The 27,825-nt window shown below is 41.8% G+C and overlaps 1 protein-coding gene across 3 annotated transcripts in view; it reads right to left on the bottom strand.

The window, feature by feature from the left end:
- cep76 (centrosomal protein 76) overlaps positions 1 to 27,825 on the bottom strand; it is a 47,241-nt gene that overhangs the window by 15,769 nt on the left and 3,647 nt on the right. For 2 of the 3 annotated variants that reach the window (XM_033019421.1, XM_033019420.1), the window contains exons 2-8: positions 24,542 to 24,697; positions 17,530 to 17,611; positions 12,709 to 12,933; positions 10,533 to 10,718; positions 8,179 to 8,276; positions 4,235 to 4,363; positions 1,459 to 1,647 (exon numbers count right to left, since the gene is read on the bottom strand). In XM_033019421.1, the coding sequence (XP_032875312.1) occupies positions 1,459 to 1,647; positions 4,235 to 4,363; positions 8,179 to 8,276; positions 10,533 to 10,718; positions 12,709 to 12,933; positions 17,530 to 17,611; positions 24,542 to 24,697 (1,065 nt within the window). The remainder of the gene's footprint in view (positions 1 to 1,458; positions 1,648 to 4,234; positions 4,364 to 8,178; positions 8,277 to 10,532; positions 10,719 to 12,708; positions 12,934 to 17,529; positions 17,612 to 24,541; positions 24,698 to 27,825) is intronic. The other variant, XM_033019422.1, reaches the window with a different exon arrangement.

The following is a 27,825-nucleotide window of genomic DNA, read 5'->3' on the forward strand; positions in this document are numbered from 1 at the left end:
CCAACTCCAGAGGAATCCGCTCCCCGATGGGCCGCTACGGCGACAAGTGGCAGTTTGCCCACAGCCCGAGCTGCGCCCCCTCATCCGCCACCCCAAGAACAAGACGTACCTTGCACACCATCAGCTTCTGCCCCTACGTGTTCCTCTGGAGTTGGAGCGGGGCTGGGCTGGAGTTGCTGCTGGCTGTGGGTCTCTGGGATCTCCGTGCTTGCAGTGGGCCTGGGGGTCGGTGGGCGGCGGTGGGAGCTGTGGAGCTGTGGACCTACGGACCTACCTCCGTGGAGCTAGCCAGCTTCGGAGCGTGGAGAGCTGCGGGGGCGAGCTGCTGCGACCCGACTCCGATGGATGGTGACACCAGGAGCTCGCGGGTCCACGGTGGGAGACTGCTTCGCGGGGCACCGGCAGCGGCGACTTCTCCCGCCCGAATTACGGGGTTGAAAGTGACCTGGAGCGGGGCCTTACAACGCCCGGCGCGGCTGTAAATTGCCGCGGACTTGCTAGCGCCCGCCGGGGGCTTTGACCTCGACTTTGGGAGAGGAATGGAGAGCAGGGGAGAGACAAGTCTTTGCCTTCCATCACAGTGAGGAGGAGACTCACTGTGATGGATGTTTATGTGAATTGAATTGTGTTGGTGTGTGTCTTGGTTCTTTTTTTGTATGGCTGCAGGTTATTATTGTATTGTATTGGTGTCCCGTTGGTCCTGACGTCTCCGGCCACCCCCCTGGACTGGAGCTGAAGGGAAGACAGTGCAAAGCCCCCGCGCCGGTGCAATGGGCGGGGAGCTGGAGAGGGGAGGGAAGGGGTCACATACATGGCCGGGAAGCAGAGGGGCGTAGGTGGGGTGAAACTGAAGGGAGCGACAATCTGCACTGTGTATCGTGAGTCTACCGTGGGAACTTTTAAACTCAGCGGGCAGGCAGCAGCATATTGTCAATTATTAACCCTCCCGCGCAATATACCCTCACCTTCTCTTTTATAAATGGGGATTTAGTTCCCCTTTCGAGGACCGAGCGGAGGTTCCGCTGTCACTTCTGCGGGCCGCCCTCGGTGAACGTTTTCAAGGACCTTTCTTCAAGGACCGAAAAAATGTCCGCTATTCGGAGGTTTTCGTTATTTGGATCTTCGGATAAAAGGTTGTGCACCTGTAGTAGAATCTGAGCAGTTGAGAATGTGTTATAGGGAGATTTATTGAGGAATGGGATTGTTCTAAGAGCCAACAAACTCAATGTGCTAAAACTGACTCCTCTATGTCATAAAAAAATGAGAACATTCTAATGTAGACACAAAATGCTGGAGTAACTCAGCGGGACAGGCAGCATCTCTGGAGAGAAGGAATGGGTGGCATTTCGGGACGAGATCCTTCTTCAGACTAAATTTGATTTAAAATATCTAATTTATCTTTAATCAATCACCTAATGAAGTTAGAACTGAAAATTAAAAGTAATGCGAGGGCTGTACCTTGCCTCTGCATAGAAAAGTCAAGAGAGTGCACCATTGCTCTTGTTTGGATCCACCTCCAACCATGGCTGCTCTCTCATAGCCGAGAACATTAACAAATCTAGCAGCTTGTCTCGGTGTGTCCAGAAGCCTACCAGCTCGCAAGGGTCTTACGTAGGAGCATACTGGATGATTTACACTGTTTTCATCCTGAGACAGGAGAGGAAAGGAGAAAATGGTCAATTGCTTTAGCAAGTCAGTTTCTATTTCAGAAGTTTTTTAGCAAAGTGTATCACTCTAACTATTCTCTCCCCCCCCCCCCCCCCCACCGCGCCAAACACCCGTGTTTGATCCTGACTATGGATGCTGTCTGTACGGAGTTTGTACGATTTCCCTGTTACCATGTAAGTTTTTTCTGGGTGCTCCGGTTTCCTCACACAGACGTACAGGTTTGTAGGTTAATTGGCTTTGGTAAAATTGTAAATTGTCTCTAGTGTAGGATAGTGCTAGTGTGCGGGGTTATCGCTGGTCGGCATAGACTTGGTGGGTCGAACTGCCTATTTCTGTTCTGTATCTTTAAAGTTTAATGTTAGTTATAGAGTAATACAGAACAACATAAGCCCTTCAGCCCATAATGTCCATGCTAACCATCGAGTACATAGTTTTACAAATCTCATTGAGCAGTCTTCTATGGCTTGGTAATTTAAGTGCTGGTCGAGTAACTTAATTGTTGTTAAAGCACCACCGTCCACTCAGGCAGTTCATTCCAGTTTTAGGTAGCACATAAATTGAGTCATAGAAACAGAAAATAGGTGGAGGAAGCCATTCGGCCGTTCGAACCAGCACCGCCATTCATTGTGATCATGGCTGATCGTCCCCAATCAATAATCCGTGCCTGCCTTTTCCCCATATCCCTTGTTCCCACTAGCCCCTATAGCTCTATCTAACACTCTCTTAAATCCATCCAGTGATTTGGCCCACACTGCCCTCTGTGGCAGGGAATTCCACAAATTCACAACTCTCTTGGTGAAAAAGTTTTTTCTCACCTCAGTCTTAAATGGCCTCCCCTTTATTCTAAGGCTGTGGCCCCTGGTGCTGGACTCGCCCAACATTGGGAACATTTTCCATGTATCTAGCTTGTCCAGTCCTTTTATAATTTTATATGTTTCTATAAGATGCCCCCTCATCCTTCTAAACTCCAGTGAATATAAGCCTAGTCTTTTCAATCTTTTCTCATATGACAGTCCCACCATCCCAGGGATCAATCTCATGAACCTACGCTAAACTGCCTCAATCATAAAGATGTCCTTCCTCAAATTTTGAGATCAATACTGTACACAATACTCCAGATGTGGTCTTACCAGAGCCCTATACAACTGCAGAAGAACCTCTTTACTCCTATACTGAAATCCTCGTGTTATGAAGGCCAATATTCCATTAGCTTTCTTCACTGCCTGCTGTACCTGCACGCCAACTTTCAATGACTGGTGTACAAGGACACCCAGGTCTCGCTGCACCTTCCCCATACCAAACCTAACCCCATTGAAATAATAATCTGCCTCCTTGTTTTTGCTGACAAAGTGGATAACCTCACATTTATCTATATTATACTGCATCTGCCATGCATCTGCCCACTCACTCAACCTGTCCAGCCATTTAATGATAAAGTAAGGATCCACCCTCACGTTGTGCACTTAGCCAGTTCCAACTAGGACAGCAATATCTATTGTGGGAGGTAGCGGAAGAGGAAAAAAAATTGGTCATCAATGATTTTACAGGAAAACAACTATAGGGCCATGAGGTACAGAAAAGAGTCATTCAGAACAGAAATGGCCCTTTCAACCCACCACATCCATGCCAATCTTTTGCCCACCTATGCTAATCCCATTTGCCACATAAATCTTAATCCTCCTATAGGCCCTGCCTATTTAAGTGTTCAGTTAAGCAGTTAGAAGTCTGTTCCATATCCATTCACCCTCACTGGACAGTGTTTAGTTAAGAGATACAGCGGGGAAACAGGCCCTTCGCCCCACTGAGTCTGCGCCGACCACCGATCCTCGCACACTAACACTATCCTGCACACACAAGGGACAACCTACAATTTTACCAAAGCAAATTAACATACAAATTTGTACGTCTTTGAATTGAGAGGGGAAAACAGAGCACCTGGAGAAAACCCATGCTGGTCACAGGGAGAACGTACAAATTCTGTACAGGCTGCACCTGTAGGTAGGATCGAATCCTCCACCGCTGCACCACCCTGCCGTGTTTGCAGATATTTATTGAGATGGAACACTTAGTTTCAGTTTCAATATCTTTGCAATGAAATAATCTGCTAACATTTGCTGCATTCATATTTAATTTGGACACTTTTTCCTCTTCCCTTATTAACCCACTAATTTACTTTAATGTATTTAAATAATTCAAAAGAAATGCTCCTAAACAAAGATCAACTCAGTTTGCCAGCATCCAACAATCAAATGGAGACACAAAGAACTGTGGATGCTTCTTTAGCAAAAAAGACACAAAGTGCTGGAGTAACTCAGAGGGTCAGGCAACATCCCTGGAGAAGATGAATAGGTGACATTTTGGGTCGGGGTCATTCTCCAGCAATTTGTGCCTCATTTTCCAACAAACATTTGAGATGTAGTCATGCACTATATTGCACAGTGTATATTAAACACATTGTAATAGCATTGTACAAAACCATATGTAAGTTGGAGTTACTTGCAAAACCAGTACAGTATCTGAAATATGACTTTAAATAATAATTTGGGACCTGTCCTTAGAGACACACCTGTGCAAAGATTTTCACAAGTCTGGTGTTATGTGAAGGTCTGATCTGAAGATACTCTCTCCACCACTGTTTGGCATATATAAGGTACAAGCGTTCTTTTTCTGCAGTCTTTTGGCGTTCTAAGATTAGCTGCAAATTTCAAGATAAAAACATGTAGCAAAATATGGACACCGTGGCATGACAAAATTCTTACAGAGCAGAGGTATTATGTGCTATCATTGCGATTTCAATGTGGCAGATTTTAAATGTATTCGTAGGGTCACGAGTGTTTTTATTATGGCAATTTTATATTTCTTTAAAAAAAGCAGCGATTCTTGCCGCAGAAGATCACCATCATACACACTTCCTTGTCAATGTGATTGTGTTGCAAGAGTTCATTGCTGCCATCTCCAGCATTTTGAAGTGACAATCGGCTGCAAGTGGTGTAGTGAAGCCTCACATGTGCCTCGTTTACAGAATTCTACCCATTATTCAAGAACATATATTTAAGCTGGGTTAACAAATGACCTGGTATACAAACTGGATGGAAATTATGTTTTGGGATCATTTTGGGAACAGTTGCAATGAAGCTGTAGATATGTGTTGCCATTTGCTGCGTCGTTTGTACAGCAGCAACATTCCACCGATGTTTAATTAATGGACAAGATCGGTGCCACAAGCTTCTGCCCAGAAAAATTCAAACTTCAGATAAACATGGAAAGCTGCCATTGGTTAACAAGAGGAAGACTTTGTCACATGTCATGACTTCAGGATCGCTTTACATTTGTCTATCGTGAAGTTGCAGTGAACCACGCAACTGATGGTTCAATGGCGTTTTATTCGTCAAATGGGCAACTGCACAGTGAAATTCCTTTTGCATATTTACACAAAATTAAGCATTTTTGAACTGTAATCAGTGTTCTTGTACAGTAAACAAGACAGCAAGATCTCACAAACAAGTTGATTACATTTGGATGTAGACAAAAATGCTGGAGAAACTCAGAGGGTGAGGCAGCATCTATGGAGAGAAGGAATAGGCGACGTTTCCGGTCGAGACCCTTCTTCAGACTGAAGGGTCTCGACCCGAAACGTCGCCTATTCCTTCTCTCCATAGATGCCACCTCACCGGCTAAGTTTTTCCAGCATTTTTGTCTACCTTTGAATTTTCCAGCATCTGCAGTTCTTTCTTAAACAATTACATTTGGATAATCTGTTTTTTAAGTAGTCCAATATTAGCTAAGACACTGAGGAATTATTCTCATATAATACTACTTGGTCTCCTTCTCATATAATATCACTTGGGCCTTGGTTTAAGTCCTCATCCAAATAGTTGTTTTTTCCCAGTCTCAGTAGAGATGGGTCCAAGGAACTGTCAGGCAGTAAGAAGCAGAAGCTCTCTCAATTTCTAGTTAATGAGCAGGCTGAGATATTCCAAACCAGGGCAAAAACTCACAATCTTAGGATACCGTGAAGAAGTGTGGCACGGTGGTGCACGAATAGAGATGCTGCCTTACAGCGCCACAGACTCGGGTTCAATCTGGACTACGGGTGCTGACTGTACGGAGTTAGTACTTTCTCACCATGACTTGCGTGGGGTTTCGCCGGGATCTCCAGTTTCCTCCCACACTCCAAAGACATATAGGTTTGTAGGCCGATTAGCTTGGTATAATTGTAAATTGTCTCTAGTGTGTAGGATAGTGTTAGTGGTTGGGGACGGGTGACTGGTGGGGACTTGGTGGGTTGAAGGGCCGGATTCCGCGCTGTATAAACTAAACACATTACTTGTCGTCTTGACTTGTGCCACTTTATAGAGTCTACATTGTGGCAGTGAAGCAGGATTAAAGAAAGTGATATGACCAGTAAGGTGTCCAGTGATCCAGTCACTCTCAATAATCCAGGATCACCAACATGGGAGATTAGCTTCTAATATAGGTATATTGTTTTGTTGTACAAGGAGTAGCTCACTGGAAAAAATATTCATTTATTCTTTCAAAAAAAATCTGTTTAAAATTTACAATCAGCTAAATTCACTGGAAAGCAATTGGCTCCATCTTCTGGACAAGCAAGAGAATCCAATGCAAAATCAAAATGTAGATAAAAATCAGACAATCTTGGCAAATGCCTCAGGCTGTGCTATCATTTAATAGTTGGTTGTCATCCTACCGTCTATGGGAGATGATGAACATTCAAATATCAATTTTTGGTCAGACTACATCATGGAACACATTTTGTTGATGATTATATAATCCAATTCTGAAAAGATTAGCCTGCTAATGTCAGGCAATGGTTCTGAGCCCTTGCTGGCATCTACTGGGAAGCCATTGAAACTATTTATAGTATGGCAGCAATATATATACACATACACACACACATATAAGCATACACACACATACATACACATATATATACACATACATACACATATATATACACACACACACATGCCTATATACACACATACATATATGCATACATATATACACACATACATATATACACACATATATATACACACATATATACACACACACACACACCCGACACCATAGCTCGCAGCTATATCGTCCTAGTTATTATTAGTGCTGGAGGCATTTATATCACTATTATAACATCTTTAATTGGATCTTTGGACATCCTCCTGGTCATTTATTTTTCATCCTGCATTGACCAAGAAAATGGATAATAAGGATGCTTATTCTATCCAAGGAGAGGATGCAAAAATTTAGTTTGACTGTCCAGAAAGACCTGCAAAAAAAACCAAACAACTATAAGGGAACTAATGCAAACCAACTATAAGAGTGTTGAAATGAGGTTACAAATCTGAAATCAAAGTGCTGTAAATGTGAAGGGATCTCTGGTACCGATGAAGGATGTTGACCAGAAATCTTAACTCAGCTTCACTCCACACAGCTGATTGGATCTACCAGAGAAGCTGGATGCCCAATTACACCCCAGAACATGATATTCTAAATTGTGGCAATTGGAGACCAGCAAACATGATCAAACTATTTAAGACGAGGAAGATGGAAACGAGCATCTACTATTTATTCAACCCAGCAATGATGGTAGTAGAAATACTGGAATCTATAATTAAAGAGTAATTATAGAACATCTCGAGAAAGATAACAGAGCAGAGCCACCATAGAATTATGAAGGGAAATTGTATTTGACCAATCTAATGGCGTCTTTGAGGATAAGGGGAAATTAGTTTGGAATATCTCAGCTTGTTCATTATCTAGAGAAATTAGAGATTCTGCTCGTTGCTGCTTTATTTCCCTGGATCACCACCTTTATTAAGACTTGGAAGGATCAGCCTTCTGGATCGGAGCAATATATTGGTTCTGTCCCAGAACTAATTAATAAAAAGCAAAGTAAATAGGTCTCTCTCAGATTGGCAGGCTATGATTAGGGTCACACAGCTGTGAACCTCAGTGTCTGAGACTCTGTTCGAACCTTTTCTGAACCTCAGTGTCTGAGACTCTGTTCGATGCTGATCTCGGGTGTTGTTTCTATGGAGTTTGGAGAAATGGGAGAACTCAATGTTCATACTGTTGTGCTCCAAGCAACTAAAGTGGAATGTGAGGTGCTGTTCATCCAGTTTGCATGTGGTCTCGCTTTGGCAATGGAGGAGGCCCAGGGCAGAAAGGGTAATTTGGGAATGGGAGTTTATATAGGACAATATATTTAACCAGTACTAGGTATAAGATTTGTAAATATGACAAATGCTTATATTTCCACAAAATCAGAAATAATCTGGATAACAATTTCTCCAAAATGTTGAACCAAGCAGCACAATAGCTGCCTTTTCTGAACTTTCTATTTTCACTGATTGGAAAATAATTAGAGCAGCATAAGCAGATTTTTATATACAGCACTTCTGCACGTGCTCTTTTTTCAGGGTTAGTTTTCTTCCAATTCATTGTAAAATCAGGAAATTATACCCAAGTTTGTAATAGATACATTACCTGAGTGTCAACTATTTCTTTGCTCAGTGGCTGAGTCAGATGAGGATATATTTCAAGTTTTAGATTTAAAACTCCAACTGGAACTTTAGACTCTGTGCCTGAAAGAATGTGAGTAAACGGTGTCATAAGTGTGTTCCAAAGCTATGGTCTTCATACCAATTAAACTTTGGATTCATAATGTAACAAAAACAACATACAATGTTATCATCAAGCCTCTGAGACTAAAAACAGATTAAGATGCGTGGGATAGGTGTGGGGTGCGAGACGGGGTGAGTGTAGGCTAGGTTTGAGACCCCCCCCCCCCCCCCCGCGATGTGCCAGTTAAACAAAACATGGCTATTTTCACTTCACAGCACATCCAGGATCAGTGTTTTTTGTGCTAATTTAAAAGACAAGATAATGCAAATTCATCCTTCATTTTCTTTTGTTGCAGATATCTTCATTTATATAATGATATATGTCATATTCAAAGAATGTTTTTGTCACTAGTGAAATGTGTTCCACGATGGAGATTAAAAAAAGCCAAAGTGGAAATATCTCCTATATTACTTTCTTTCACATATATAATCAGACTATTGGGGATATAGACGCACAAGACAAAGGTGGCAACCATTCAACCGGCCAAGCCTTAACTGGCTTTATAAAATAGCTACCCAATTTTTTCCAGAACCCGGTGTACTTATTATGTAAAATGAATTAATCTACAATGTAATTGATCAGCAAGTCATCCAAAGCCACATTTACACTGACTTTTCTGAGTCATCCCAATTGATTGCAGTCTGTGCCAGCTCTATCGACAGTAAAAAATCAACCCACAAGCTCTAGAATTGTTGCTTTTGTTATTTATCTATTTACTTTTTCATTAAAGATAACAACTCAAAAATGCAAACTCTGCGTTTCTGAAAGTTTAAACGTGCACACCAAAGTATGGAATGACAGTGCAAGTAATGGAATGGGATTTGTGAGGAGGATGCAGAGAGATGTCAGAGCTAATGGACGAGGAGACACAAATTAAATATGAAATGAAAAATGAGGTTATCCTTCTTGGCAGAAAACACAGAGCAGTAGCACCTGTGGCGGTAGGTTAATGACAAGATATAATTCCAATGGAGGCTTGGCTTCATAGTAGCTCATTCATTTGGGTGAGAAGGTCATAGGTGGATTCAAGCCTCTCTCCAGTATTTGACCACATTAACTGGATTAACACTACATTGCACCACTAAGGAAGTGCGGCATTGTTTCAAAGGGGGCAGATTAAGTTTCACTGCCATTTGCTCTCTGAAGTGAGCACACAGAATTCAAACGTCGTTGTCTAAATTACAACAGGAAGGATCTCCAGGTTAATATATATTCTTCGTCTTAAGACAGTGTGGATATTGATTGGTTATCTATTACCATTTGTGGTATTGTGTGTGTAAATTAATTGCACTCTGCCTAAAATAGTGAACAGCAACCACACTTCAAAAGTAATTCTTAGGCTACAAAGCTGGTTGGAGCTGTTCAGAGTAGAAAGGTGGTGTTATTGGAATACATTTCTTCTTTTAATGCCTCAACCATGGTAAATTCATAGATTTACATATGATTTGAATATTCAAATGAATCTAATTTTTTTCACAGGCCAAGTATATAGGTATACATGGGGAAGGAATCTAAAAAAGATACGTTAGAACTTTTTAAAATTAGTGTCATTCCTGCTATTTTGTCAACCATATTGAAATTATTGCCTGTATGCCATACAAGAAAAATGTTTAAAAAATGTTAAAGCCATATTCCGGTAGTTAATTATTTATACAGTGATCCCCGTGTTGGAATTTATGCCAGCGGGCATTGATGGGAGAGACAAAGTTTAGAGAGATGTGCAGGACAAGTTTTTTTTACACAGAGGGTGGTGAGTGCCTGGAATATGCTGCGGGGGCTGGTGGTGGAAGCAGATACGTTAGTGGCATTTAAAAGGCTATTGGATAGGCACATGGATATGCAGGGAATGGAAGGATATGGGTAATGTGCAGGTATATAGATGATAGCCTTGGTATCATGTTCGGCACAGAAATTGTGGGCTGAAAGGTCTGATCCTGTGATATTCTGTCTGTTCTATATCCTTTCCTCTGGTCAATGAAGCACCTACATAGTAAAATCTGGTGGTGTCACACTCCATTTTTAACCAAGCTTCCACAGAAACAACATGTCGGGGTGCCTGTCAAAGCAGATCCTGCGAGCAAGTGCACAGTTCAGAAATTGGACTAAAGAGCCGGACAGATTGTGCAATCCAACAGCAAGTGGTCCATTTAGACACTGATAAAAGCCAATCAAATATTAAATTAAAATATTTAATCAAAGTAACAAAAAGATCTTACCTACACCCAATAACTCTACAGATATGCTCATTTTTCCATCTGGCGAACTCAGCACAGACCGCCATTCCAAGTAGTGCGATGCAATCAGTGTTTTCTCACTAGAAGTATCTGTCTTTATAAGAACCATGTGCACAGGATCACAGATTGATAATAAAGTTGTTGCATCAGCCATCCTACTGCCATCACCTGGACATGATCCGATAGCAAGATAAAAAGTCGGATCACATAAATGCAGGCCATATTTTCATAAAGTGTGCAGGTCATTTGGCCCATCAAGTGTATGCCAGCACTCAAAGCAATCCCACTTTCCCCCACATATCCCTGTAATTTATTCACTCCCACATGCTCAATTCGCCCATCAGCCATCTACATTAGGGGAGACTTACACTACCAACCCCCTTATCTTTGGGAATTGAGAGGAAAATGGAACATCCAGCGAAACCCAAGCAAGCACAGGGAAAATGTGCAGACTCCACACAGACAGTCCCAGAGGTCAGCATTGAACCTAGGCCGCAGGAGCCAAGGCAACAGCACTACCTGCTGCCCAGCTGGGACACTGTGTTACTGCAATAAGAATTGTGATTAATGTGAAGTAAAATCTGTTTTTAGTACAGGTAGGATGTAGACAACTTTTAAAATCTAATAAAGAAATCTACAACTTAATAAAACTTTCCACCATTAATATCTTTATTGTCCTCAGGCTTCTGCCATTCCTTCAAAGTTTGGAGTGTACTCTCTTTTGAGAGAGAGCAAAGTTTACAAGTTACAGCATCGGAGAGGGTGGAAAGCCTAAGGAAATTCCCAGCAGTTTCTTTGGATCCAAAATGAAGTACCAATGGAATTCTAAACACAAGGGGCAATGTTCACATAGGTTCACATGGTTTCCCCAGTTTAAAAGCACTTTTCATACAAATCCAGAAATAAGATAGTGCTTTCAAGAGTAGAGAATTTTACTTGTTAAATCTTTCCACTATCACCTCCTTTAATGTGTTATTTGACTGAAAAAATCTTCAAAACAATTGGATATTGAGGAATTTTTCATATCAAGAAATATTGCTGCAGATCATGAAATTATGAAACAGAAATGTTAGCTGGATTATTGAAAACATATCACGAGGAGCTGGAGGACCACGGTTTGTATTTTTATGGACAGTGTTATTGAAAAAGCATCAGTTTTGTTTTAGTAGAACACAAGTAGCATCTCTGGACACCATGGATAGGCGACGTTTCAGGTTTTAGTCAAACAAAGTTGACCCCAGGAATAGCAGATGCAGAAATCTTGTGTGGAACGCAAAGTGCTGAAGTAACTCAGCGACTCAGGCAGCATCTCTGGAAGAAATGATTATGAAGAAGGGTCCTGACCTGAAACATTATCTATCCAAAATCATCATGTTTTCAGAAAGCACTGACGCATAGTGGTGCTGTTGGTTAAGAAGAGCAGGCAGTTAGAACAGCAACCCTAACCAGCTTTCTTCTTGACTAATTTGGGACACTCGAACCTTTCACAGGCTAACTATTACTCCTGTAGATACTTGACAACATACAGACTGTGCAATGTACCCAGGATCTTATGCCTACATAATTCAGTATCAGAGGCCCATTCATTAAACATCTGGCACACAGAAGAGCTGCTGCCTTACAGGGCCCAGTTTCGATCCTGACTGTGGGTGCTGTCTGTAGTTTACATGTGCCCCCTGTTATCATGTGGGGTTCCACCGGGTGCTCCGGCCACGTCTCACATTTCAAAGATGTGCAGGTTTGTAGGTTAAACACATAATGCTGGAGTAACTCAATGTGACAGGCAGCATCTCTGCATAGAAGGAATGGGTGACCCTTCTCCAGTCTGAAGAAACGTCATCCATTAATTCTATCCAGAGATGCTGCCTGCTTTTTGTGTCTACCTTCAGTTCAAACCAGCAACTGCAGGAGTTCCTCCCTACTGGTTTGTACGTTAATTTACTCTGCAAATTGTCCTTGTGTGTAGGATAAGAGTGTACGGGCAATCACTGGTCGGCGCAGACTCGGTGGGCCGAAGGGCCTGTTTCCATGTTGTATCTCTCAACTCAATTAAAGCACGAGCCAGTGAAGGGAGCCCAACTAATTTTTTTTGGGTGTACTCCCTGAATAGATTATAAAAACTATATATATATATAAATAAACCTTTGGTATCACTCACCCAAGCTGTCTTTGTGAACTTCCAACAGAAACCCATCTTGCAGATCAGGTTCACAGGCACATGCTGCAGGCTTGGAACGGAAGCGCTGATTTCGGAAATGCAAGTAAAGTGTAAAGGTGGCGCACACTTGCCCTGGTAGCGGCAGCGGTTCCTGTAAATGCTCCAGGAATGCTCGACCACCCAAAACCTGAAGGTACAGGTTTCTTCTCGTGGGATCAATTTTTGCTAAAATATGAATGGCAAAACATAAACATCTCTGCTCTACTTAAAGAATTTGCATTTAATTATTACCATTCACAAGTTCACAATGACACAAAGGGCTCCACAGCCAATAATCTAAGCTCAAAGTGAACTGTCATTGTATTGCCTTGTAATCCAAACCACTACAGTCAAATTGCATAGACTGATACCATAAAATGCAATGAGATAATAAGCAGTTAATTTGCTATCATCTACCTAAAATGTTATTTCTTTCCACAGATGCTGCTTGATCAGTTAGTTTTTTGTTGTTTTAAAGATAAAGCATGGAGATACAGTATGCCGTTCAGCCCACCGAGTCCACACCGACCACCAATCACTCGTTCACACTAGTTTTATGTTATCCCACTTTCACATCCACTCCCTACACACTAGGGCAAATTTATAATAATAATAATAATAATAATACATTTTATTTATGGGCGCCTTTCAAGAGTCTCAAGGACACCTTACAAAAATTGAGCATGTATAGGAAAAACATGTAAGGGGAATGAAATAAATAGTAGAGACATGACTAGTACACAAAGTAAAGACAGAATTCAATACAAAACACAGCATGAGGCAATTAATGCACAGATGAAAAGGGACGGGGATGTGGGGCTAAGGATAGGCAGAGGTGAAGAGATGGGTCTTGAGGCGGGACTGGAAGATGGGGAGGGACACGGAATTACGGATCAGTTGGGGGAGGGAGTTCCAGAGCCTGGGAGCTGCCCTGGAGAAGGCTCTGTCCCCAAAACTGCGGAGGTTGGACTTGTGGATGGAGAGGAGACCGGCTGATGTGGATCTGAGGGACCGTGAGGGTTGGTAGGGGGAGAGGATGTCAATGAGATATGTTGGGGCCAGATGGTGGAGGGCTTTGTAGGTGAGGACCAGGATTTTGTAGGTGATCCGGTGGGAGATGGGAAGCCAGTGATAGAGGTATCTCACATCCCACCATTATAGAGGTGGGATGTGGGAGGAAACCCATGTGGTTACAGGGAGAACGTGTAAATTCCAAACATTCAACACAGAGGTCAGGTACGAACGGGGACTATGGCTCTGTGAGGCAGTGGCACTACGGTGTGCCAAGTGCTGCCCTCATTTTTATGTTTTGTTTTTAATCTAATGTTGGTTTGCTGAAAGATAATGGCTGAGAATATATGTGGGACATCTTTCCTATTCTTTTCTGTCCATTTGATATAGCAGACAATGATTCAGTTTCATGCCTCATAGTAAAGATGCCTCCTCAGACAATGGAGCACTTCACCTGCACTGCACTAGAGAGCTAGTATAGATGTTATGTTCAGACTTCAGGAATGACAGGGATATAGTTACTAATGCATTAGCTTCCTTCTTTAAATAAGGCATTCAATACTGTAACAGTACTCCACAAATCGTCTAGGCAAACCACCACCCTTGTAATAGACAATAAGATTCTATTAGCTTTACTAATTACTTGCTGCTCCTGCAGACTAGCCTTAAATCAACCATGCTCAAGGATTCACAGCTCCTCCTCCATTCCATCTCAGAGCTCCTCAATCTACCACTTGAAAATGTGCTTCCTTTTAAATTGCAATAAATGACTTGTTTTCACGATGTAACTTCAAATGATTTAATGTTCTCAAATTCTGCCGCACTCAAAGTGGTCTAATTTTGTCTTCTAGATCGTGTCCTAGAGTCCGATTCTAGTTCTCTAGTTCAAAGTGCTCTAGAATCCGCTTAGCAACATTAGAAAAGTAGATTACAGACCTTCTCTCAGTGCCCCTGTTGAAACTGTCAGAATGCATCCAAATCAGAGGCTGAGGGGAGACCTAATAAGAAGTACCGTATTTCCTGGCAATGAAGACGCACCTCCAATTTAAATTGCTAAAATTTGAGAAAAGGATGGCGGGACAGGATCAAGGGTTTGGTTTAGTCTAGGGGTCGGCAACATCGCCTGCGTGCCCCGGGACTAGCTGAAGTTCCCAGATCCCTCATGTCCCCAGGACTGGCTTCAGTTCCCAGATCCCTAGCTGCAGTCCCAGGTCGAGTCCACAGTCTATCTTTCTTGACTAACAACCTCCAAGACGCAGGTAAATTCTCGTGCCTTATTTTTGGGTAAAAAATAGCGTCTTCATTGCCGGGAAACATGGTATATAAAATGATATGAGAAAATTTTAGGAGAAGGGGCAGGACAAAGCCTGGTGAGTTATAGGTGGATACAGGTGATGGGAGGTTTTGATAGGCGCATGGTTGGGCAAAGGTCAAAAATGAAAAGGCACAAGGTGTGAGATAAGGATAGAAGAAGTATGAAGCGAGAAAAAGGAATGTAGATTTAATGGAAGGCCGAGGAGAGAAACAGGTGCGCATCCAGGTGAGGCACAGGAAAGGGGGGAAGGGGAGGGGGTAGTGAGAAAGGGGTTTGATGCTTCTTGACCTAAATATTGGAGAATTCAATGTTCATACCATTAGCTTGTAATAGCAATGTTACAAAATTTTGAGATTTTAAAAATCAAGTCTGTAATTTATCCCATCAGATAAAGCATAAAAATAAGTTTAATTTGACACCTAATTCACTTTCATATCTCAAGTATTTAAAAAGTTATGGCCATTTTCATACTCGGAAATGAGCATCTTGTTCCCTATTGATTTTCTATGGACATAACAAAAAAGTTGTGATCGTGAACAGTCAAAAGCCCATAACTTTCTTAAAAATTAAGAAAACTGAATGAAATTTTCAGTTATCATAGATTGAAGCATTCTGAAACAAATATAAAATAATCTTACTTGGATGACCTGAAATTAAAGCATATAATTAGTTAGTTACCTAATTGTAGCTAATTTCAGACTTCAATTACTAGATCTAAACATCTATCCATTTCTTAATAAATTATTAACATTTTTAAATAGCCTAAATGTCCAAATAATATTCACAAATAATTCACGATAAAACATGATTTTTAAATCTCATTTACATTAATTTATAGACCAAATGGAAGGAATTCAGTGTTCAATTGCTGTAAATAAATGCCCATTTAAATCAGCTTTCTAGTGGGATCCTGTGAACGCGCTGGTTTAGAACGTTCACATTGCGGTAGATTTGTGCCCCCAAATGCCCAGAAAAATACTGCGCGATATAATGGACCCAAAATGAGCTACTCGCAATATTAAATTTTGTATAAAGGGATCTTCAGAAGCCCTTTTTAATGTTAAAATATACAACCTAACTTCTGCTATTTGCTTTATGAGACCATGCGTTTGCTGGCGTTCGCGGGTTTAGAGATTGATTTTTAAACTACTATAACTATTATTCAAGGCCTTTAAACCTAATAATAGCTTTTGCGACGGGGTCTTTCAGCGATTTTTCGTTAATAATTAACTAGGCTGAACATCTTCGATTTGAACAGCCTGGAGAAAATCGCGTTTTAAACCCGCCCCCTCTAAACGGCGCCAAAATCACGCACACCCGCAACGGCAGATTTTGAAAGACGCTTCAGGTAGGCTTTGCAACATACCTACTTGTAAGCTCCCCAAGCGGAATACGAGGCTCTGTTCCACCAGTTTGCTTGTGGCCTCATTCTGATAAAGGAGGCAGCCCAGGACAGAAAGATTGGTCAGTAGGGAATGAGAAGAGGATTTAAAATAGTTAGCAACCGGGAGATCCTGTAGGCGTCGGCGGACAAGGCGCAAGTGTTCGGCGAAATGTTTGCTGAGTCTACGTTTGGTCTCGTCGATGTGAAAGAGACCACATCAGGAGGTGAAGTTCAAGGAGGTGCAAGTGTACCTCCATCACACCTGGAAGGACTCTGGGGTCCCTGGATGGACATGAGGGAGGAGGCATTGGGACAGGTGTTCCATCTCCTGCAGCTGCAGGAGAAAGTACTTGGGGAGTGGTTTGAGTGGGAAGTGATGAGTGAACTAAGGAGTTGCGGAGGGAGTGGTCTCTGAGGAAGGGGAAAGGGGAGTGGATGGGCAGTTGTGACTGGTGGTGGGATCATGTTGAAGATGGGTGAAATGTTGGAGAATGATGTGTTAGATACAGAAGCTGGTGGAGTGTAAGGTGAGAGGAACAGGGGAACTCTGTCCTTGTTCCATCCGGAGAGGGAGATCAACACATTCACCCCACATTCCTCCAATTTCAGATAATTACTCTCCATTTTGCCCTCCTACAGACTAATGTTTCCATTCCGTATTAACAGACATTTAGCAGACACGGTTAGGGTTTTAATATGGCAAATGGGCAGGTAACCAGAGGTCAGAGATTAACAAGTAAAGAACAAGATGGGAATCAAGGTGGAATTTTGTCAGTCAGTAAGTCTGTGAAATTTTCGGCTGCACTACCCAAAACATGAAAAATAAATAAATTCCACAACAACTTTCAAAATCAAACTGGATTTATGCTTCAAAACGTGGAATTCTAAGGGGTATAGAGTGGGAAAGCTGCGCAGTGATATTAGACTGAACTGCTTTAAGTCTCGGGACAGACACTATGACCAAAAATTCAACATTATTCCCAATTCAAACAGCAATCAAATTAAATTTTTAATTACAAAGTTTTTTTTTAATGTAAAGTGTTCAAATTAATAAAATACCAGAACCACTCACTTTTTTTTAATTCTGCTGGCTCTTTGTCTACAAAATGTGTGGCTGGCTTTGAACTGGTTGTAGCTTCTTTGTCCTGCACCTCCTGGAAATTAAAAATAGTTGCAATGCAATTAATTTCACATAAAGGAAACAGCACTGTACGATTTCCAGCTTCTAAATTGGAAATTGCTTTTTCTGTACGAAACACAAAGAAGGCAACAAAGATTACAGATCAGTGAGAATGTGATGTACACAATACGAAAAGGATAATGGAACATAAATTAGCAAAAACATTAGATGTCCAAGTTTCAAAATTGTCCACTCTGAATTTGCATAACTCGGTTTCACAGGCAGGTGACATGGGGCAAATTACTTAAGACAGATGTGCCATTCCAGTTAATGTTTTGAATTAAATTCATTCACTGAATTGTTTTCTTTCAAATAAAATACCTCACTTGGGTATGAAAAAAATACATGGCTTATATAAAAAAAGAGACACTACAATATCCTCGTCTTTGGTGTATTCTAGTATCCCGACACCAAAGCCCATGTTACCCCCCAAAAAAATATGTAGCACTGTTTCTCCAGAGAGCTGAAACAAGCTTAGTTTGGCCATTTAAACTTGTTCCTCAACTAAATAAAGGGCCTGTCCCACTTGGGCGTCACTTACGCGACATCATTTACTCGTCACGACGCACACGTGATGCGCGCATGGCATGCATTACGCGCGCATGGTGCGTGGTGACGTAGGCAGTGACGCCTGCGCCGCCCCAGGATTTTGGAATTCACAAAATCTTCGCGCGCCACCTGCGTGACGCGCAAATGACACCCAAGTGGGACAGCCCGTTAAGGCTATAGTTGAATTTTTTCATTCTGCACAATTTTCCTACATTCATCCCATTTTGCACTCCCCAAGTCTCTAAAGGTCTATCGAAAGCTGTCATAAATATGTATAGTGAGTGAGCCCCCAGATCATAGCGTAGAAAACGCAAAAGATTCACTATCCTCAGAAGAAATTTTTCTATTATGAATTGCTAGCCCCTTAAGTTGTGAGAGTATCCTAGATACCCATGCAAGGGGAAACATCAATTTTGTGAAACCCTGAAAGGATTTTGTACTTTTCAATGAGAATGCTCATTCTTCTAAATTGAGATAGCAAGGGTCCAATATGTCAAGGGTCAAAAGACAAATCCTCAAACCCAGAAATGAATCTGGTGAACTTTCATAGATAAAAGACCTGTTCAGTGCACAATATTCATGATTAGTCTTTACAATCGAAGCAAGGCATTTTTATCCTTGCTAATAATCCAACAAATGGTTTGTCTTAATTGCCTGTCGCACCTGTACATTGACGCTGCGCTTTGTTTACAAGGATCTCCATCTGCCTCTGAGCAACACCTTGCAATCGTTGAAAATACACTGCATGTCCACATTTCCTCTCAAAGCCATCTTTTTCTGCATTAAATTATATCCATTGAATTGTCACTATTCTTGTCTATATATATTTTAAGCCTGGATTTGACGCGTCTCATCACTCGCCCCGCTGATACTTATGGGCCTGTCCCACTTAGGCGACTTTTTAGGTCACTACAGGAGACTATGCGGTCGCCACATGGTCGCCGGGATGTTGCCTGTATGCTCGCGAGTAGTCTACTCAGTCGCCCAGAGTCGTAGCGTCTTTCTGGTCGCCAAATTTGATTTAACGTGTGGAGAGATTTTCGCCGACAGTGGCGACCTTGGGTTTGATGCCAAATGAGCATAGCTTGACGTAGGTGCTATCGTAGGTTGTCGCCAGGTTAATGTAGGCAGTCGCTAGGATGTCGTCAGTTGTCGACGTTGCTGACTTCGATGAATTTCAATGTCATATTCGCCGGCAGTCGCCTAAAAAAAATTGCCTAAAGGGACAGGCCCATTAGTCCAGTCGCCGGTTTTTTGGCGACCTGCCACGGCTATGATAGACGCCGTCAGTCGCCAAAAAAATTGCCTAAGTGGGACAGGCCCATTAGCATCAGTAAAACACAGATATTATTACTTAATCCTCCCATCTAAGCCAATAATGTAGGTGTGAACGACTTGTTCTGAACACTGATCCATCATAATCCCATCATCGACGCTTCACGCTGCCTCAGAAAAACAACCAACATAATCAAGATGCTTTTTTACTCCAGTCATTCCCTCTTCTCCCCTCTCTTTACAGGCAGAAGATACAGGCATTTGAAAGCATACATCATCAGGCTCAGGGACAGCTTCTTCCCCTCTTATCAGCTAGGGTGTAGTCCCAATCCTCCAACCTACCACATAGTGGACATTGGACTTTTTCCTCTGGAACTGTAATGGTACAATGCTACAAAACTATATTCTGCACTCTGGTTATGTACATGATACTTCATACTACTCCTTTGCACTTGTATATGGCTTGATTATACTAATGTATAGTATTATAATGTATAGTATTAGTGATTTAATTGCATAGCACACAAACAAAAACTTTTCATTGTATGTTGGTACATGTGACAATAATAAACCAATACTAATACTCAACATAAATTTGACTAATTTGCTCCTAATTTGTTTTTATGTTCAACCAATATACCAGCATATTATCCCTAATCCTGTGCTCAAATTCTGCTTATTCTGCTGTGGCACCCACTTAAAGGTAGCCTTCTGAAGACAGACCACGTAATCTGTTTTTCTTTATGTTTTTTCCATGAGTTACATCAAAAAATTCCAATAGCTTGGTCAAGCATTATTTCCCTTTCGTAAATCTATGTTGACGCCACTTAATCTCATTTATATTTCCCCAAGTTCTTTGTTACCATTTCATCAATAATACCCATTTTGTTGGGATTAATGTTTGTTCAACTGATCTGTAATCCCACAATTTCTCTCTCTACCTTCTTAAATAGTAAGGTTACATTTGCAAACTTCCAATCGGTAGGAACCATTCTAAAGTATTTCGTATTTTGAGAATTGACAAGTAATGCATCATTATCTCCAGAGCTATTCTTACAAAGCTTTGGAAGTAAAGTCATTTGGTGGGGATTTATTGACTTTTTTTGTTATCTAGTGTGTATTTCTTTGCACTTCTCATTCACTGTTTTCATCACTATGTCAGGATGTTTGTGGTGGCTGTGTGAAGACAAATAAACAATGTTTAATTTATTTGCCATTGCCACAATATAATTTCACTTGTCTCAGGCTGTAATAGGTCCACCATGTTTAACTAATCTTTTCCTTTTTAAATAGTTTAGTTTAGTTTAGAGATACAGCGTGGAAACAGGCCTTCGGCTCATGCCAACTATCGATCACGTTCACACTGGTTCTATGTTGTCCCACTTTCTCACCCATTTAGGGGCAATTTACTGAGGCCAACTAACCTAAATATACATCTTTGGGATGTGGGAGAAAACAAATGAGGGTCAGAGAGAATGTGCAAACTTCACACCGATTTTAATTTTTTTTCATTTTGTTAAACTGTACTGTGGTCATTACAGTTGGGAGATTACAATATCAGGATTTAATATCTGAATAGTCTGAAGGGTCTCGACCCAAAATGTCACCCATTCCGTCTCTCCAGAGATGCTGCCTGACCCGCTGAGTTACTCCAGCATTTTGTGTCTACCTAGGATTTAATATCCATTCGTTTATGTACCTTTGACATCCCGACTCTTAAGCAATCTCAGTTTTAGTATTTCAACTTTTAGTTTGCCATCATATCACAGAGAAGTGTTAAGAAACTGAAATACCTCACAAATCAATATCATAGCACTACAAAAACTTGGCAAGGAACCAAATCATAATGTAATTAACTTAGCAGTCATCCACTTTAAAATCAGGCATTCTATCATGATCATTTTTGGAAGCAAAATCAATCAAAATTGCTTATGATTTAACAATTTCACAACAACCTTGCGGTTTTACTGCCGCAATACTCAAGGTGTATTTTAGAATCCCGTAGAATTATAAAATTGAACCCCTTAACAGAATCATCCATTTTATTCACTGCCCTCTCCTTGCAATTTCTGACATTTCCTCTTTCTAGTATTTACCTAACCTACCACTCGTGCGAGCTTCACAAATACATTTGACAGTGATTTCCATCAGCTTCAGGATATACGATTATCACCATCGTTTTTCTTATTTTTCGCTTTCCTCTTTCATCACTGTCTGCCATTCATCAACGCTTTTCCCACACCCGAATTTTAGGAAAGTTTTATTAATTTACAGCGACAGAGACCCAGGTTCGATCCTGACTACGCTTGCTGTGTGTACGGAGTTTGTACGTCCTCCCCGTGACCTGCCTGGGTTTTCTCCAGGATCTCCGGCTTCCTCCAACACTCCAAAGACATACAGGTTTGTAGGATAATTGGCTTTGGTAAAATGATGTTGTCCCTAGTGTGCAGGATAGTGCTCTTGTGCGGGGTAATCGCTGGTTGGCGCGGAATCCATGGGCCGAAGGACCTGCTTTCGCGTAGCATCTCTAAAACAAAACTAAACTAATTGTGATCAATTGAAGGTAGACAAAAATGCTGGAGAAACTCAGCGGGTGAGGCAGCATCTATGGAGCAAAGTAAATAGGCGACATTTTGGTTTGAGACCCTTCTTCAGACCAATTGAATGTAGTCCTAAACAATCAGCCGTTTCACATTTTATCGCTTAAATCTCTGTTCAGTCAAAACCTCGCACATCTGTTGTTATCATGAATCCCTTTTGCAATATACTTCCAGTGTTTGGATGCTTCCTACACTAACAGATAGCAGATGCTAACTATAGTTTAACCAATAATTACCACTGTCCTTTTATACTCGTACAGCCCAGTTCAGAAAAGGTAGGATCAAATATCCTAACACAGATTCTCCAGAGACATCACTATTATTTATCACCAGTCCACACAAGATCAATGATTATTATGATTCTTTTCAATTCCCTATTGTTGACTTTTACGTTGTCACACTTCCTTTAATATCACACTCTTTAATTTCAGATCACCAAGAAGCATTTTACTATTCCCCCCCCCCCCCCCCCAAATTCATCTTTGCTAAAGCATTCCCATTACCAATATGGTTACATTTTCATGAAAAGGTCATAGAAATAGGCCCTTCAGCCCAGCATCTCCATGCCAAACATTAACATTCTACACTAATCTCGTTTTTGAGAATTTGGGCAAAAGCGTTCGATACTGTGGCGATTTAAGTGGCCATCCAAGTACTCAATAAATGTTATGAGAGTGCCTGTCTCCACCAGCCCATCGTTACTGCATTCCAGTTCAAGCAAAACATTGAGTGAAAATATCTTCGTCAGAACACCTCATATGTCTTACACTAAACCCATGTCCTCCAGTTGTAGACACCCCAGCAATTGGGAAAAATCTTCCATACATCTACTGTATCTCTGCTCAGTTTTGTGTACCATTTTCATGTTTTCTCCTCCTTTGCCCCCCGCCCCCCCCTCCAATACCTCAGCCTCCACTGCTTCGAGAAACAACCCATCCTCTCCTCAACTGAAATGTTCCATCCAGTTAACATCCTGGTGAACCTCCTCTGCACCTTCTGCAGTCCAATGGCAAGTTCCACTAGGGCGGTGAACAGAACTGTTGTCCACCTGCTGTGGTTTAACTTGTTTTATAAAGCTGTAACACAATCTTTATATTCTCTGCCGCAGCCAAGTGAGGCTTTCTTCACCACCCAATCTACCTGTGCAGCTACCTTTTTTGTTAAAAACAATTATGCTATTTGCTCTTTATTTATCCAAAAATAATCAAAAACTGTTAAAACTACTCAAAATAGTTTAAACTAATAGTTAAATAACTTAAAAATAATCAAAAACTAAGACTAGCTTAGTCTTTCCAGGTGAGGCAGAGGTTCACTTGCACCTCCACCAACCTCATCTATTGCATCCGCTGCTCTAGGTGTCAACTGCTCTCCATCGGTGAGACCAAGCGCAGGCTTGGCGATCGCTTCGCCCAACACCTCTGCACAGCTCGCATTAACCAACCTGATCTCCCGGTGGCTCAGCACTTCAACCCCCACCTCCCATTCTGAATCTGACCTGGGCCTCCTCCATTTCCAGAGTGAGTCCCACCGCAAATTGGAGGAGCAGCACCTCATATTTCGCTTGGGCAGTTTACACCCCAACGTTATGAACATTGACTTCTCCAATTTTAGGTAGTCCTTGCATTCTCCCTCCTCCTCCTCCCCAACCCAGCTCTCCCACAGCCTCCGCCTCTTCTTTTCTTCTTCCCGGCCCCCTCCCCCCCCCCCCCCATCAGTCTGAAGAAGGGTCTCGACCCGAAACGTCACCTATTTCCTTCGCTCCATAGATGCTGCCTCACCCGCTGAGTTTCTCCAGCATTTTTGTCTACCAAAAACTATTAAATATCCCTTAAGAGGACACAACAGGTGATGAAAAAATAATGCGGTCTTTGTCATAATTTAAAAGAAACACTGTACACTAATAGCAGTGACAACAAATCAACAATGTTTTCAAATTTTAGTTTTTAAGTCAGAGACTCATACATTGTATAAACAAGCACTTTGGCCCAACTTACCCACGTCGACCAACATGCCCCATCTACACTAGACACTAGCCTGTGTTTGGCCCACATCCCTCTAAACCTATTATATCCATGTGTCGGTCTAAATATTTTTAAACATTGTGATATTACCTGTTTCAACTACCTCTTCTAGCAGCTTGTTCCATGCAACCGCCACCCTTTGTGTAAAAAATGTTGTCCCTCGGGTTCCTATTAGATCTTTCCCCCTTCACCCCAAACTTAAGTCCACTGGTTCTAGATTCCCCAACTCTGGGTAAAATACAATGCATTTACCCCATCTATTGCTCTTATGATTTTGTACACCTCTATAAGATCACCTCTCCTCCTCCTGTCCTAGCCTGCTCAACCCTCCCTATCGCTTTGGTCCTCAAATCATAGCGTAGAACACACGTAGAAATATTTTCTGTACACTTTCTAGCTTCACAACATCATATATTTTGCTCAGATTAAATATGCCATTGGTTGCAGTAAAATACTTACTGTTAAGAAATTGAGTTCCTTCATGACATCATCTACAATGCCCCGGCGTTGTAAAGCTTGTATAAGATCTGCCTCAGACAAACCTTGCGAATTCTTGCCCAATTCCTCCCGGACTGACTCCGATAATATATCCCTGATTTTTCCATGGATGTTCATCTGGTGAAAAAATATTCAGCAAGCTACTACCATAGGACATTTTCAAATCTGATTTCCAGTTTAAAATTAACATTAAAATGAACGAACAAGAAGTACGTTATCTTTCAAAGCTTCTTCAAAAATGTCATATCATGACAAGTATACTCTTGCCAATCTACAAAAACTGAAAAACAAGCACTAGAAAGGCAAGTAAGTGCCAATGCCTCCCTCTGCGTATTGTGTATTTGTATTTACAAATGTCACAAAGGAAGCAAATACATAGTTTAGTTTAGAGATACCGCGCGGAAACAGGCCCTTCCGCCCACCGAGTCCGCGCCGACCAGCCATCAACCGTACACTAGCACTATCCTACACATTAGGAACAATTTACCATAGCCAATCAATCTACAAGTCTGCACACCTTTGGAATGTGGGAGGAAATCGAAGCAGTCCATGCAGTCACGGGGAGAACATACAAACTCTGCACAGGGAGCACCTGTAGTCGGGTTCAAACCCGGGTCTCTGGCGCTGTAAGGCAGCAACTCCACCGCTGCGCCAGTACTTCTACTATGGACCTCAAAACCTGACCAGCCCGTTGAAGCGAGAGAATAACTTATTTCTAGTAAGTTTCAATCCCAAGGTTACTGATGTTGAAAATCACCTTGTGGATGCTTCACTGTCTATTCTTTCACATCTGAAACGTCCTATCACCAACTAGGGGGTGACCCTGACGTTCCATCTACCTCATTGGAGAACCTCGGACTACCTTTAATCAGACTTTACATTTAGAATAGTTTATCTTGCACTAAATATTGTACCCTTTGTCCTGTATCTGTACATTGTGGAAAGCTTGATTGTAATCATGTATAGTATTTTCGCTGACTGGATGGCATGCAACAAAAGTATTTTCACTGTACCCCAGTACACGTGACAATAGTCAACTAAACTAGAATAGTGGTGGAAAATGGCATCAAGGTGGATAATCAACCACAATCTTAATGAATGGAAATGCGAGTTTAGTGGGCTGGCTAGCGTGCTTCGTCTTTTATTTTGTATCTTATTAAATCCCAACAGCGCCAACGTTGGGCATCATTGAAGTATTTCAGGCCAATAAGAGGTCACAGTAGGTGTAAAGAGAATTAAAGTGACAGGCACTGAAATCACATACTGAAGGAATCATCATACTGAAGGAAGATATTTGCAAAGTGCTTACATTACACATCCAAAGGGACATGGATAGCTTTAGTAGGTGGACATGTAGCAGATGGGCTACAACACCCATGATGGGCTAAAAATGTGGAATTATTCAGTTTGGAAGATAGAATGAAAAATAAAACAATTTAAAAAAGTTTCTTCAGATGTGGGAGGTCATGGTGTCGGATGGCCCTCCAGACGTCCACATCTGCACCAGGTGCAGAGAGATGGGGCTCCTAAGGGACCGTATTAGGTTCCTGGAGCAGCAGCTCGATGACCTCTGTCTGGTCAGGGAGAGTGACGAGGTCATAGAGGGGAGTTATAGGGAGGTGGTCACTCCAAAACCACGGGAGAGAGACATATGGGTCACGCTAAGGAAGGGCAAGGGGCAGAGGCAGGAACGAGGGAGTACTCCAATTTCGGTACACCTTGCAAATAAGTACTCCTGTTTGAGTACGGATGAGGATGACAGCCTACCCGGGGGTAGCAACAGCGGACGGGCCTCCAGCACAGAGACCAGCCCTGTTGCTCCGAAAGGTAGGGAAAAAAAGAAGAGGGCAATAGTAATTGGGGACTCTATTGTTAGGGGGTCGGATAGGCGTTTCTGTGGACGCAGTCGGGAGACCAGGATGGTGGTCTGCCTCCCTGGTGCCAAGGTCTCGGATGTGTCTCAACGCATCCAAGATATCCTGAAATCAGAGGGAGAGGAGCCTGAGGTCGTGGTACATATTGGTACAAATGACATAGGTAAAAAAAGTGAAGAGGTCCTGAAGGGAGGATTTAGGGAGTTGGGAGGAGAGTTAAGGAAAAGGACCAAAAAGGTAACAATCTCAGGATTACTGCCTGTACCACGCGACAGTGAGAGTAGGAATGGAGCGAGGTGGAGGATAAATGCGTGGCTGAAAGACTGGTGCAGAGGGCAGGGATTCAAGTTTCTGGATCATTGGGACTTCTTTTGGGGAAGGTGGGACCTGTACAGAAAGGATGGGTTGCACTTGAACCCGAGGGGGACCAATATCCTGGCGGGGACAGGTGGCGGAGGTATGCGTTGGGGAGCACTTCGGGTCCAGTGATCACAATACCATTAGTTTCAATATAATTATGGAGAAGGTCAGAACTGAACCTAGGGTTGAGATTTTTGATTGGAGAAAGGCTAACTTTGATGAGATGCGAGATGATTTAAAAGGAGTGGACTGGGACATTTTGTTTTATGGGAAAGATGTAGAAGAGAAATGGTGGACATTTAAAGGGGAAATTTTAAGAGTACAGAATCTTTATGTTCCTGTTCGGTTGAAAGGAAACAGTAAAAATTGGAAAGAGCCCTGGTTTTCAAGGGAAATTGGACATCTTGTTCGGAAAAAGAGGGAGATCTACAATAATTATAGGCAGCATGAAGTAAATGAGGTGCTTGTGGAGTATAAGGAATGTAAAAAGAATCTTAAGAAAGAAATTAGAAAAGCTAAAAGAAGATATGAGGTTGCTTTGGCAAGTAAGGTGAAAGTAAATCCAAAGGGTTTCTACAGCTATATTAATAGCAAAAGGATAACGAGGGATAAAATTGGTCCATTGGAGTAACAGAGTGGGCAGCTATCTGCAGAGCCAAAAGAGATGGGGGAGATATTGAACAATTTATTTTCTTCGGTATTCACCAAGGAGAAGGATATTGAATTATGTGAGGTAAGGGAAACGAGTAGAGTAGTTATGGATACTATGAGTTTCAAAGTAAAAGAAGTACTGACACTTTTGAAAAATATAAAAGTGGATAAGTCTCCAGGACCTGACAGGATATTCCCTAGGACATTGAGGGAAGTTAGTGTAGAAATAGCCGGGGCTATGACAGAAATATTTCAAATGTCATTAGAAACGGGAATAGTCCCCGAGGATTGGCGTACTGCGCATATTGTTCCATTGTTTAAAAAGGGTTCTAAGAGTAAACCTAGCAATTATAGACCTGT

The sequence above is a fragment of the Amblyraja radiata genome, chromosome 4 (genome assembly GCF_010909765.2).
Source record: "Amblyraja radiata isolate CabotCenter1 chromosome 4, sAmbRad1.1.pri, whole genome shotgun sequence".
In the NCBI taxonomy this organism is placed as follows: domain Eukaryota; kingdom Metazoa; phylum Chordata; class Chondrichthyes; order Rajiformes; family Rajidae; genus Amblyraja; species Amblyraja radiata.